The sequence below is a fragment of the Sceloporus undulatus genome, chromosome 2 (genome assembly GCF_019175285.1).
Source record: "Sceloporus undulatus isolate JIND9_A2432 ecotype Alabama chromosome 2, SceUnd_v1.1, whole genome shotgun sequence".
Taxonomy (NCBI): Eukaryota; Metazoa; Chordata; class Lepidosauria; order Squamata; family Phrynosomatidae; genus Sceloporus; species Sceloporus undulatus.
The window spans coordinates 178693050-178706765 of NC_056523.1; the positions used below are offsets into that span (position 1 = coordinate 178693050).

The 13716-nt window shown below is 41.9% G+C and overlaps 1 protein-coding gene across 7 annotated transcripts in view; it reads right to left on the reverse strand.

The window, feature by feature from the left end:
- Positions 1-1559: 1559 nt before the first annotated feature.
- Positions 1560-13716, reverse strand: part of ARHGEF25 (Rho guanine nucleotide exchange factor 25) — a 113540-nt gene continuing 101383 nt past the window's right edge. For all 7 annotated transcript variants that reach the window (XM_042449029.1, XM_042449030.1, XM_042449024.1 and 4 more), the window contains 5 exons: positions 12515-12709; positions 11934-12114; positions 9111-9331; positions 3920-4024; positions 1560-2232 (listed from right to left, as the gene is read on the reverse strand). In XM_042449029.1, coding sequence (XP_042304963.1) covers positions 2122-2232; positions 3920-4024; positions 9111-9331; positions 11934-12114; positions 12515-12709 — 813 coding nt within the window. In that variant the 3' untranslated portion in view covers positions 1560-2121. The remainder of the gene's footprint in view (positions 2233-3919; positions 4025-9110; positions 9332-11933; positions 12115-12514; positions 12710-13716) is intronic.

The following is a 13716-nucleotide window of genomic DNA, read 5'->3' on the forward strand; positions in this document are numbered from 1 at the left end:
ACATAAAATACTCATCCTGCAAGATGATGAGTTTTGAGAAACCCCTTTTCTAGAAACTTTCCTGTGGATATCCAAGGCATAGGCACTGCATGTATATATGTTTGAATGCACCTTTAAATATACACTGGGCCCTTGGTATCCACTGGAGTTTGGTTCCAACCCCGTGGATACCAAAATCTGTGGATGTTCAAGTCCCATTAAATGGCATAGAGAAATAGCATCCCTTATATAAAACAGCAAAATAAATGTTTGCATTTTGGAATATATATATATATATATATATATATATGAATATTTTCAATTCCATAGATGGTTGAATTTATAGATAAAGAATCTGTGACTAGTTAATTAGTAACCTTTTTTAGCTGTGAAATTTGCATACTGCCTTACTCTGCTAAAACTAGTCTCTAAGACCCAAAAGATATAGCACTTCCTCTTATAAGCTCTGTCAAAGGAGATTAGGGCCGCTGCAAAATTAATGCAGTCTGACACCACATTAACTGCCATGGCTCTATCCTGTGGAATCCTGGGATTTGTAGTTTGTTGTGGAACCAGAGCTCTTTGACAGAGAAGGCTAAATAGCTCACAACACTACAAGTTCCAGAATTCCATAGGATTGAGCCATTGCATTAAAGTGGTGTTAAACTGCATTATTTCTGCAGTGTAGGTGCAGGCTAGGTCTTAATTGAACTAGTTTTCATCTTTCCCAGAAAAGGGGCTAATACCCCAGGAATCTACTTATAATCCAACAGACACTATAGTATAGATTCTTATTTTCACAACAAAATCTAAGCTTGATGTCTTCAATTCTGAGTTGTAGGTACATATTTAAAGATACTGGGTTATCCCACAGGAAACATGGAAGCCAGCTGTTTAAAGGCACATGCATCATTTCACCCCAGCAAAGCCTTTGTATATCTTGCCCTATGTGTATTCTGTCATCTAGTATCAAGGGATTGTTGTAACTCACTTCTACTATAAAAAGTGATTTTGGTCTAACTTTGATAGGTCAGTCATAGTTTTTAAAAAGATGGGCTAGAGTTGGATCTCTTTGAGATCTCTCATGAGATTCTAAAATTGCTAATAAAGATGGCTGCCTTCACTCATACTCAAAGCCAATTCTTCAGAGGCAAATCTGTGTATACATGACTACTAAAATAATTACACTGATGGGGCTGATGATGTGTCTTTTGGTACCCTCTCTCCCAATAGGATGTCAATCAGATTGGAAAGATCTCTGGCAATTAGCTACTTCCATGAAGTAGAGATTTTCTCATATATTGCACCATCCTGAAATAGAAGCAACCATGAAGGAGTGGCTCCCAGAGAGCTCAGATTATTTGGTGCGTGAGCAAGCAAACCCTATAAAACCTTACTCTTGTTGCTAATGAGGAAAGAGAGAAAACAGCAAAAAATAAAGTGTTAGAGAACTAACGGCTAAATGTATTATGAATAGCTTCTTTAAAACTAATATTTTTAAAAATCCTCTTGGAGTAGAGGAAATGATGAGATGATTTTGAAACAGAATCACAGCATGAAATTACAGCTCCAATAAAGTATTATGAGGTCTTTAGTTTTATAGTAAACAATATAGAAGTTGAGACAAAGAAGGGGATTTCACACATAGTGCACCAGTTACTTGTGCAAGAGACACTACAAAGACTGACCCATGTAAATACGTACTTTACGGCTGCCTGTGCAATTTGGCAACCGTTGGATGACGCAGGGCCCTGGAACAATTTGTCTCTGTGTTTGTTTTAACTAAAATCTTTATTATTACAACAAACAAAATAAAATTCTCATTTCACACAACCCCAACCCCCTTGTCCCAAAGTCCTTACTTGAAGCCCCTGGATCCCCACAGCATGCATATACTGGGGTCTGGGGGGGGAAAGGGAAGAGCCTCCAGCAGCACTCCCTGGTCCCAGTCCAATGTGTGGGTCCTGTACCCTTGACAGGATGCATCTGAGCATTAGGAGCAGGACTGGAGGATGGCTAGAACAGTTTCCACCCTAATGCTGCTGCTGCTGCATCTCATCCCCAGAGCCACCACAAGAAGAGAAGGGAGGATACAGCTGATCTATGTTCCTAAGCCAGTTGGAGACCATCCCAGTTCCTGGGTCACAGCTCATCCTCATCAAGTTTGGCGAGTCGGGCACAGCCTTCAGGGAAACTGATTTCAGGGATATCAGGATCTGGGAGTAGCGGCCTGGCGTCATCATCGCTTGGGGCCTGGCACGAAACAGAACAATGGAGTGCATGACTGTCAATGTTCCTGAGACCCCTTTCCAGTAGCACTGCACCACACACATAACTTTTGCATACTGATTTGTTTTTCCTTATCAACATATACAATAGCACTATACTGGGTGCTTTAAAAAAAAAACGCCACCAATGTTTAGTAAGAGGCAGCTTGAATTCTGTGTTGGATCACAGCAAGATCCACTGACCAAACAGTGGCTAACTAGCTGCCCTTTAAGGTACAAGTAAGGTAGGAAGGCAATGGCCATCTCCTGTTATTTCTATCTGCTGATCCTGATATTCAGAGGGATGCAGGTATGCTGCTTCTTCCATAGCTATTTCATTTATTCTCTTCCATAGAAGCTGGTTGTCATAGACAGGCCTATTACCCCAAAATCTGCTTAATCTAAATATGTTTGCCTTTCTTTGACGATTCTATATCTCTTCTTTTGCTTCAGCTAACCAAGGGAAAAGGAAAACATTCCTATGCTCAATATTGGAACTCTGCCCCTAAGTTAGTGAAAATTCACATTCACCCTAAATATGAGTGTATACACACAAACACACACATACACAGAACAACCACTTCTTCCTACTCCATACACTTGTCTTTTTCAGTACAAACAGACAGTGATTGACTTTGCTCTCCATTTATGTGTGCCACTTCCTGGGACCAATAAGCATATCAAACAGTTTATACCAGAGGTTCACACTTCCCCATCCTAATAGTCCTCTTAAAAGAGGGGTGGGAATCATGCAGCCCTCCAGATAATATTGGTGTACAGTGGGGCCCAGTTATCTGCAGGCTTGTCATCTGTAGATTTAAGCATCTGCAGATGGCAAGCCTGGATGTCCCCAACGGTGGTGTGTGCATGTTGCACCGCCATTAGGGATAATTGAACTTGAGGTCCTGCATTTTTTTGTATCTGTACAGGGGTCCAGAATAGATCCCTCACAGATATGAAGGTCTGACTGTACAACTTCCAGCAGCTCTAGCCAGAAGCATAGCCAATGGCAAGGAATGCTGGGAGTTGCACTCCCATCTTCTCCTAAAGGGAAGAAATCATTGAAAGACAGAGCACATAAGAAGGCCACATTGGATCAGACCAAAAGGCCATCTAGTTCATTATCCAGTTTCCCACAGTGGCTTCTGGGAAGCGCACAAGCAGGAGATGAATGCAACAGCACCCTTCATTTTATAGTGTCCAGTGTTAAAGGCTGTATGCATGATCTATAGAAGAATACAGCCTCTAACAATGGAGCTGTTATACAGTCATCCTGACTAGTTGTCACTGATAACCTCATCCTCCATGAATTGACCTAGTCAGCTTATAAAACCATGCCTGTGGGCAGCCATAACTATTTCTTATGTCAGTCTATTCCACAGTTTAGCTATGTGATGTATGGATGGTCCCCTGCTTTTGGCACTGACATCACCACATGCCTGTGTATACCCTGCCTCCCCACATACAAACCCCTTTGAAATGGCAGCATACCCACACAACTCTGGTTAAGATCTGTAAAATGTAAAATTCATGCAGGGAGTGGATACCTGTGTGTGTGTGTGTGTGTGTGTGTGTGAGAGAGAGAGAGAGAGAGAGAGAGAGAGATTGATTATGAGTCTGAGCCTGCTTTGGACTAACAGGGCCATTTCTTCAGCCCCATCATCAAAACATACCTCCTGCATGGATTCCTGCTGGACAGCACTAGAAAGCTGCACCTCACCAGAAGGTATGTGACCTGGTCTGGACCCAGGAGAACTTTGGCTGCGAGATGGCTGTACCTGGAAAGTAGAAGGGAAATACAGAAATCATGCTTATCATTTTGGGGAGGGAGGCTTTCAGTGTGGTATTACAATTACGAAAAAATGCCTCTGAAAAGACACATAGATCCTCCTGGAGACCTGTGCAAGCCCTGACAGCATGCTGTATAAACCTTATAATGCTTGACTGGACCCTGCAGTCAAGGTAGTCAACATTTTGACCTGACAGGGGATATGAAATACAGGCCCCATTCATACTGGGGTAAAAGACATGGAGGGAACTGGGATGATCCGGATGCCCCTCCCCCGAATCGCTCCGTTAGCAAGTGCCCACTACAAATTGAAATTGAATGCATTTTGACAGAAATCGAATGCATTCTGTAGATTGGCCGCTGCCAATCAAGCTATCGTCATGGTGACGTTTGCAGGGCATCAGGGGAAGTGTCCTCCCTTTTTAAAGAGCCAGGCACAGGGGTTTCAGCGGCTGAAGCAGGGAGAGAGATGCCTCTCTCTCTCTCTCTCTCTCTTTTTTAATAAACCTGTGGGCTTTTGGGTCAGATCTGCCCCTGTCCCAGGCAGAGGATGGGATTGCCATGCTTTTTTTTATTTTATTTTTTGCTTTTAAAAGCAACATTAGCTTTCCCTTTGCTTCCCTTGCTGTATCTGCTCAAGAAGACAAATCATTAGCATGTTCGCTCAAAAAAAATTGGTAAAAATGTAACATTGATTGTTTGCAACATTTGTAGCTTCTCCCTCTGCAGAAAGCAAGTGCAAGCCTGGCTCCATCTGCCTCTGGAATATAAACCATGCGCATGTTCGCTCAAAAAAATGGTTAAAAATGAAACATACATTCTGGAATAGAAACCATGCGCATGTGCGCTCAAAAAAATGGTTAAAAATGAAACATACATTCTGGAATAGAAGCAGTTGAAAAGGGGGGGGGGGTTTTGCCTGACATGAGCTCCATTCATCCTCCTGCAAGGAAGGAATGCCCAGCGACAGAGGGCTTTGGGCAGAGGATGCAGGGAAAAGAGGCTCCTAAAGAATGCCTTCCCTTGCTCCCTTCTTCCCAGGGCTCTTTCCTCCTCCCCCTCCCCTCCGATGAGGGGAGGAAATGCCTTGCCCTTTGCCCACCCTCTGACCTAAATCCCTCCCTCAATTTGCCTCGATCGTGATCGAGGCCAAAGTTCTCATTCCCAGGACCCGGGGTTTTTAAAAAGAAACGGTATTTGCGCCGATTTCAAAAGACCCGCGCTAGGGGCCATTTACCACGGAACGGGTGTGCAAGCCCCGGATTCGCTTGTGTGAGATTCGGGGTGAGTAGGAACTTCACGTGATTGAATCGGTTTCAAAACCGATTTTTTTTTGTAATGTGAATGAGCCCACAGATTCTGACATTCTAGTTTGCTAAGTGACTTCATCTGATCTTCTAAAGACGAAACATGAACAGCAGCCTTCCCCAATCCAGCATTAAGATGGGAAAGGAATTATAGAGACACCCACTCACCAAATATAGCTCTCATTACTCTCTTCCTCCACTTTGTCAGAAATCACCTAATTGTTATCTTTTTTACTTAATGTGGAAACAGAATCACAGAAAGGCCTGCTGTTCAGACCACATGATCCCCCACATTTCACTCCAGTCTTTCAACTCCTTTCTAAGAACAGAAATTAATACTCTGTACCCTTTTAGAACTGTGTGTATTTCTTGCTAACTTGAGGCACAATTCTTCCCCCAACACATCATTTATTATAATTTTAGCACAGCATGCGTTATTTAAAAAACAGGAAGACATAACAATCATAAGAAAAATACAAGGACCGGAATCCTATTGGTGACATCCATGTGGGTTATGCACATGTATCTTTTTTTGACAGTGACCAAGTGGATATTCACTAGGCCCTTGTGCACCACACAAAACCTCCCCCTGGCAGCTAAACCTTTATCTAAGCTTTGTCTGCATTGATCTTGCATTGCATAGGCAGAGTATAATGCTCCATATGTGTAATTTTGTGCTTCCTCTTCAGCAGCTGTCAAACCCCACAGGGCACTGCTACAATCATTCCATGGCTGAGGGAAAGGGAAGGAGACAATAAAAAAACCATGACTGCTTCCGTTCATGGCTACTGTTCCCTAGAGAATGAGGAAAAAATAATCTTCTTCCCTCTGGAGAATTGAAGTCCAGGTGGGACACAGTCCCTGCTATTCAGTTGCTTTCTCCCCCTCCCCCCGCCCTCAGACACTGCACAGTTACAGCAGCACCCCACAGGGCTTGAAAGCTGTTGGGACACAAAACTGTGCATGTGGAGAATGCCCTGCACACGTAATTCAGGATCTTGGCCAAGATAAAGATTAACCAACACAATAAAATATAAAAAAATTAAAATGAAGACAAAACCCCCAACTCTGTCACTTATTATTTGCCTAACAAATGAATCTAATAACTATAACCATAAAAATCATGCAGAAAGAAATGGCAGGTGCATGATCTAAAAACAACTAAACTGTCACTAATCAATAATTATCAACAATATTTGGATAGCTTCACAAGGTGTGAATCCAGAGTGTCTGCATAAGTAATGACTGCTCTAAAGTTATCCTGCCTTTCTTCTGTCCCCTTCCTTCCCCTAAATCAAAGATCCTCACATGTATTCTTGACAAGATCTGTGGAGTAATGAATGATTGCAAACGCTTGTTCAACAGCAGCTGATAGCCAAGTGGAGGAACCAACCAGGCTGGCATGAACCATAGTACTAAGTCAATGGTTAACACCATGCCCTGTTCATCTGAGGGTGTAGTGGGAATGGGAGGGAAGGCAGCTGTTGAGAAATCAGCTAACTTTCCTGGCTCCTATGTTGTCACCCAAGGGACTGGTCCTCAGCAGCCATGATTGCTGAATGCCTGCTTCACAGTTTGAGAACTTTGGCCCTAGACTGCACTGCCACCTTCTGACTCAGGGACATAACACTGATTATTTGTTGCCTAACATTCTTTAAACACTATTTGATACTCAAAATTGAGTGGCTGAGTCAGAGCCAAACTCATGCAAAAGGTAAATAAGCAACAGTTAAGGTTGAACTCAAACAAGGAAGCTCTAAGAGCCTTATCACACTAGGAAGGAAAGCCAAACCAGAGCCAAAGAGTAGTGCCTTTCTCCATGCCTCGCCACATGACATTGGTAGCATTTCAGTTTTCTTCCCGCTGAATGGATTTTCCAGCTAGACAAAAGATTCACTTTCACAACTCTCTCCCATGAGAAGAAACTGAAGTGTTACAACCTCATGCAGTAAGGCACAGTGCAAGGCACTACTTTCCGGATCTATTTTGGCTTTGTTTTCTAGTGTGATAAGATTCTTTGTCTGCAAGGGCTCTTGATGACAGTGTGACTTGGAGGTCTCTCATTCATAGGTTGCTATAAATTGAAATCAACTTGACAGTAGTTAACGAGTCAACAACAGTAAGGTTCTCAGATTATGAGATACCTGTAAGGTCTCTTTCACACTTTCATACTTATAGCACTATGATGCCATTATAATTCCTATGGCTGCATTCTATGGAAGTTGGGATTTGTAGTGTAGCAAGGAGCCTTTAGAATTCTCAGCCAGAGAACAACTCTAGTGACTGACCAAGCTACAAACCTAACATTATTCCCCCCTCCTCCTTGTTGTTATTACATTTATTCATATCCCGCTTCCCCCTCCCCAAATTGGGACTCATTAGTCATTCAATAAAATAATAAAATAAAAAATAAATATGATGTAAACATAGTTGTTGAAGTGCAATCATAGCAGTATTACCACATTACTGTGAAAGAGATGCAAATAAAAATAAATAAGTAAAACTACAGTTACATACATTGCTTCTGGGGTGCTAGAGCTTTTTAATTTTAACATTGGTCCAAAATACACTGCAGAAACAATCCAGTTTGAGACCACTGTCCTGGCTCAGTGCTAGGGAATCCTGGGAATTGTAGTTTATTGTGGCACCAGAGCTCTCTGACCAAGAAGGCTAAATGTCTCACAAAAATACAGCTCCCAGAATTCCCTAGCATTGAGCCAGGGCAGTTAAAGCAGTCTCAAATTAGATTATTTCTGCAGTGTATTTTGGACCATAGTTTAGTTTCAGCATGTCTTAATCTGACCCTTGGTTAAGGAATGGGTAATTTTCTCATTCTTTCAGATCATGTTTATTCATGAAGTCAAGATTTTCAATTTATTAGAAGCTATTAAAGAAACAAGTAGTAGGAGTTCTTCTGGATTGATTACTGTTGGGTTATCAAGAACAATCTTATATATCCTTATAACAAGAAATCAATGACTATTAAGTCAAGAGGTCCCAAGGGTTTCTCTAAAACAGAAAGACAGAGGCTACTCTAATTTTATTTATATTTATATTTAATAATTTCTGTAGCACTCTTCAATATAAATATGTTGATGGCAGTTTGTAAAAGAAATAAGAACGTATCAAGTAAAATGTTGATATTGTTGAGCTGCCCTATTTATAAGGATGGTAAGACCATTTTAAAGAAGAACTTACCTCAAATATTTCACACCTTGTTTACCAAACAATAATTCAAAATTGTTCACTAATATTGATAGGAATATTCCAGGGGACAAAAAGTTTCTTTTGCTTTTATAGCCTCACATGTATAACAAATTGGCAAACTAACACACAAAGCGAGATTTTGTAGGGACATTTAAACCAAACATTGAAAACATCATTTTTCTCAATTACAACTGCCAAAATCCTCCAAACAGCCAGCCTAGAAGCCATACAAGTTGGGCCATTCTGAGAGTTGTGGTCCAAAAAAGTAACTTTCCTAAAAATTTGCCTGATTTAAACTATAAATGCCTTATGAGCAACAGTTTAAACCAGCCTTCCCTAAACTGGTGCATCCCAAATGTGCTGGAATACCAGTGTCATCCCATTTGTGGATGGGTGGGGAAGGATGATTTAAGCCAAAAATGGAATTGAATTGTATTCTACTCGCACCCACTTTACCTTCAAAGCAGAATAGGAATTTCAGCCATGCCAGGCACCCACCCCAACAAGCCCCTCAGAACTATCTGTTCAACAGGATCCTTCAGTCACACCTTCTTACTTTACCTCAGCAGAGAGTAGATGCTCTGGCTGGCCTGGGCCAGGAAGGTAAAGGGAAGGCAGGGAGGCATTGTGGGTCTGGAGAGTGGGTCCCTTATTCTGGTCCATAGAGGCTGTGGAGCAGGGCCGGGTAGGTCCACCAGGCAGGGAGTGGTGCAGGGCTCCCATTCGTCCCAGGCTGTGGGTCTTGCTTTCTCGACGCTGGTACTCGATGGGAGACTGCAGTGCTGGGGAGGGAACACAGTGAGAAAAGATGAGCTACAGGGACATTTGTGAGAAGATGAAAGAGTCTTCAGCAACAAAAAAGACAACTTTGTGTATCAATGGCTCATGGTCCAAGCAGGGGAGGGTGAGGCTCATCCATGGTATGATGCTCCTGCCTTGGGGACACAGAATCGATTCACATGTGCTTTGTTCCTCGTCCCTTGAGTGATGATGAGTTGCATGTGCGAACTAGCCATCGCTCAAACCATCTCCCAGACAAAACTTTCAAATTGTCCCATGCCAACTCAAGGTATTTCTCCCCCAATGGAGACATACAGTGAAGTGTTATTCAAAATGGATAGATACACTCTGTGGAATGACACAATAGGATTCCAGATTAGACTTCATTTTTAATGCCCCCACCCCACCTGGATAAGGATATACACCTTGCCTTCCAGGTAGCCAACAGGAACATCAAGGGGGAAAGGTTTAGTATCTGGAATTCTTCCCCTGTATTCCTAAATTGTAGGATTTTTTCCAAGTAAAAAACTCCACACAAGCATTTTAAAAAGTAGCCACCTGCCTAGCAGTACTGTCTGTGGTTCTGAGTAAAATGGGCTGTAGTTCAGGACTCAGGAGATCCCATCCTTCAAAAGCTTAGGATTGATTCAATTCACAAAGGCCAAAGCACCACTTGTGCTTGAAATCTATGGCCCACTGAGACATAAGAAAGGGAGGGGGAATCACTCAATTTGCTCATCATTTGATCTATTACAAGGAAGACTTGACTTGCACAGGCATCAGAATGGGAAAGGAATGTGATGTTCAGATCCCTGGAGAGGGAGAAAAGAGAGAAAGGAGATAGTAGACTAGATGCAACATTTCAACTTGCAAATTGTGGCCAATAGGGAGAGGAGAATCGCATGTAGAAAAACAGCACACAAAGAGTGAACTGAAATAAAATTCACTAATGTGCCTTCTCTGTCACAGCAGCCAGCATGTGGAACACTCTGCCCACAGAAGTATGGCTGACGCTGACCTTGCAATCAGTTCTGTCGCGATCAAAGGCTTTCTGCATGTCTGCACATTTTACGCTGGCGAGTCTGTTTTTTCTAAAAATGCCTGTAAGGATTTGGGAGTGTGTGTGTTTGTTTTTTAATTCAAATTCATACTTAACCTGAAGTGGTACATCTCATTTATCCAAACCCTGCACATGTTAAGCTCTGATTATATTGATGAGAATGAGCCCTTACTGGCTAGACATACATTCAATCACTTAATAAAGACTAGTTGCCCCATTAATATTTCTCAGCCAACTTCTTACACTCACAATCAAAGTAGGAAAAAAGCAGATATTTTACACCCTTTCACTGTGTACTTTCAGTCCATGTGTGTGTGTGTAGGGGAGGGAATTTGGATCAGTTAATTCAGGGTGCAGAGATAGGACCAACATCTGTGGGTAAAGGAATATGCAGAATCTCTGTGAATAAAGAGTTATTTTCAAACATTTCAAAGGACACAGAATTGAAAAGCCAAATCTCATAATTTGCTCCAAGGCTATGAAAAACGAGAGTCCCCCTGGTAACAAGTTATCCCCTGCCACATGTTTTCAAGGTTGCAGCTTGTTTACTTTGTACACATAACTCAATGGAAAACCCTGAGAACTGAGCCCAATTTGATCTGTGCAATATCATCCTTGGCATTATTTGTTCATCATGTTGGGATGTGGTAAAGAAATGGAATCTAATGTACTATAATATGATATAGATTCACATATATCTATAACCTGAAGCACACTGGAGAACATGTTAAGTTACCACAATTTGTGGGGGGGGGGCACTTTCTTTCACTAATAAAATATTTATTGCATATATGATATGTACTGAAATACAAGGTGGTTCCTTTCACTACAGAAAGTGTCATGAAACAAACTCTATTTAGATCCTGGGAAAAGCAAAACGAATGAAACATCTCTAATTCAAATTAGAGCACCAGCTTGGTGTAGGGGTTTGAACACTGACTGGACTAGGATACTGGGAGATCAGAATTCAAATCCTGGTTTGGCCATGAAACCCATTGGATGATCTTGGGCAAGTCACATTCTCTCAGCCTCAGAGGAAGACAATGGCAAACCCTCTCTGAAGAAACTTGCCAAGAAAACCCCATAATACGTTTGTCTTAGGGTCACCATAAGTCAGAAATGACATGAAGGCACACAACAAACACAACAATTGAAATTACTCATTGAAAATTTTCAAAGTGTTAACTGTCATGTTAAATGTATGCGTCTATGTGGTGCCACAGATTTCATTAATGTTATTTTGGGGAAAGAAGCATTTTTAATTCTTATCTACAACTATTGGTGGTGGTTGTGTGTGCCTTCAAGTAATTTCCGATTTATGACTACCCTAAGGCAAACGTATCATGGGGCTTCCTTGACAGAAGTTGTTTAGAGAGGGTCCATGGCTGAGTGAGCAGCCCTTATATTCACTCCAAATCAGAAGACAAGCAAATAAGGGAAGGACAATTGAGGTCTAGCTCCTTGAAAAAGGTTGGATGCAGTTTAAAGAGCAGTGAAAGTAAGCCCACTGGGTCAGAACTGTGGACCAATCTTTCATTCCCTACCATTGAGGAAGTCACGTTGCGTATCCAAGATGAGGCTGATGTCAGCCACCCAAGCCTGGGCAATCTCTGGAGTTGCTGCCTGCAGTACATAACGAACAGTGCCTCGTTCTGCGCCACGAGAGATCAGTGCAAATTTGCAGGGATCATTGTCCACACTGGGCTCCAGGCCCAAACAGCTTACCTGATGCAGAAAAGGACAGTGAATAAACACTTAATTTAAAATTAAAAGAAAAATTAAAAGAATTAAAAGAAAAAAAGAAAATACATTATTTAAAAAAGGGGAAAAATAATGCAATTGTGTTTTCCCTCCTCATTGAGTATTTTCTGTGTGCTTTTATTGCACATGCCCAAGTGGCAGTCCCCACCACTAAGGCCAGATACATGTGCATGTATCAAATCAGTACTCAGATTTTTGGGATGCAGAATTCAGCACTCAGTATTATATGCTATGGATGAACAAGACAGCTACAAAAATGAGGTATGCAGCTATGGAAGTGAGGAACATCAAGTCCAAAATGCACTATGCAAGGCCTTCCAGGATCTAGAGCTGCCTAGATTGTTCACTGCTGTCCCTGAAATACCTTGATACTGCTTTTGAAGGCATACGTTGGGGCAGCATATGGACCCCGCCGCCGCTCCAGAGTCTCACTCAGAATGACAATCTGCTCAAAGAGAAAGATGCGCCGCTCACGACCCCGGGACATGATTCCGCCTGCCTGCTCTGTCACCCAGAAGGTGTTTTGCTGCTGCAGCTTCCCCTGTGCTGTCAGCTTCCCCTAGAAAGGAAAGATTAGTCCCTAGTTACTAGCCATACAAAAGGCACAAAGCTGCCACATTCTTAAAGCTGAACATTTAGAAATACACATGTGCAGATGGAGGACTGCATGTCTGAATGCTGCTGTATGCCAGATACTCGCCATCTGTGGGACATCAAGCCTCTGAAGGAGTAAGAAAGGTCAGCACCAGTCTACTTAATCGGGTATGGTTATTCTGTTGTAAGCCACCTTGAATCCCAAACTGAGAGAAAGATGGGATATAAATATAAATAACAGTTGTCTATCTGCAGAGACATTTTGTTTTGCTCTCTTTCTTTCTTTCTTTTTTTTTTGAAGCTGCATGCAACATTACAATATGCAAAAATGTATTTCTATTTGAAGCAGCACAGCACCAGGAAGAGCTGAGCCACATGATAGTTCAGAACATATACTGTATATACTCATGTAGTTTTGACTAGAAATTTTAGTTAAAAAATTGACCCAGAAAGCCTACATTACCCAGTGTACTTTAACTCTTCTCAAAAAAAAGGAACCACTCCCTTCTCTGAGTAGAGTGGCAAAAGGTGACAGCACAATCCACACTCACACGCTACTCTCTTCACCATGGTGCCACTTCTGACCTTTTTGAATGACTGGGTGGGGAAATGGTGGCAGTGACAGCTCTTTGGCACTTCCTCTTAAAGACATGCTAAGAGGAATGGGACTTTAAAGAATCTGAATAAGACATTTGTGAATGTTTGCCAGCTTTTCTGCATGCGCTCTGCATGGAGCTACCCTTGTGCCAAGTTTGGAAACTTCAACTTGTACAAAATATGGCAGATAGGTTATTTACAGGTATTTCTCATAATGATAATATAACACTGGTTCTGAAGTCCATTCACTGGCTGCCAATTAGTTTCTGGGCAAGGTACAAGGTGTTGGTGATGATTACCTTTAAAGCCCTACATGACTTGGGTCCAGAATACCTAAGAGAACGCCTTCTTCCGTACTGTCCGTCCTGCACTCTA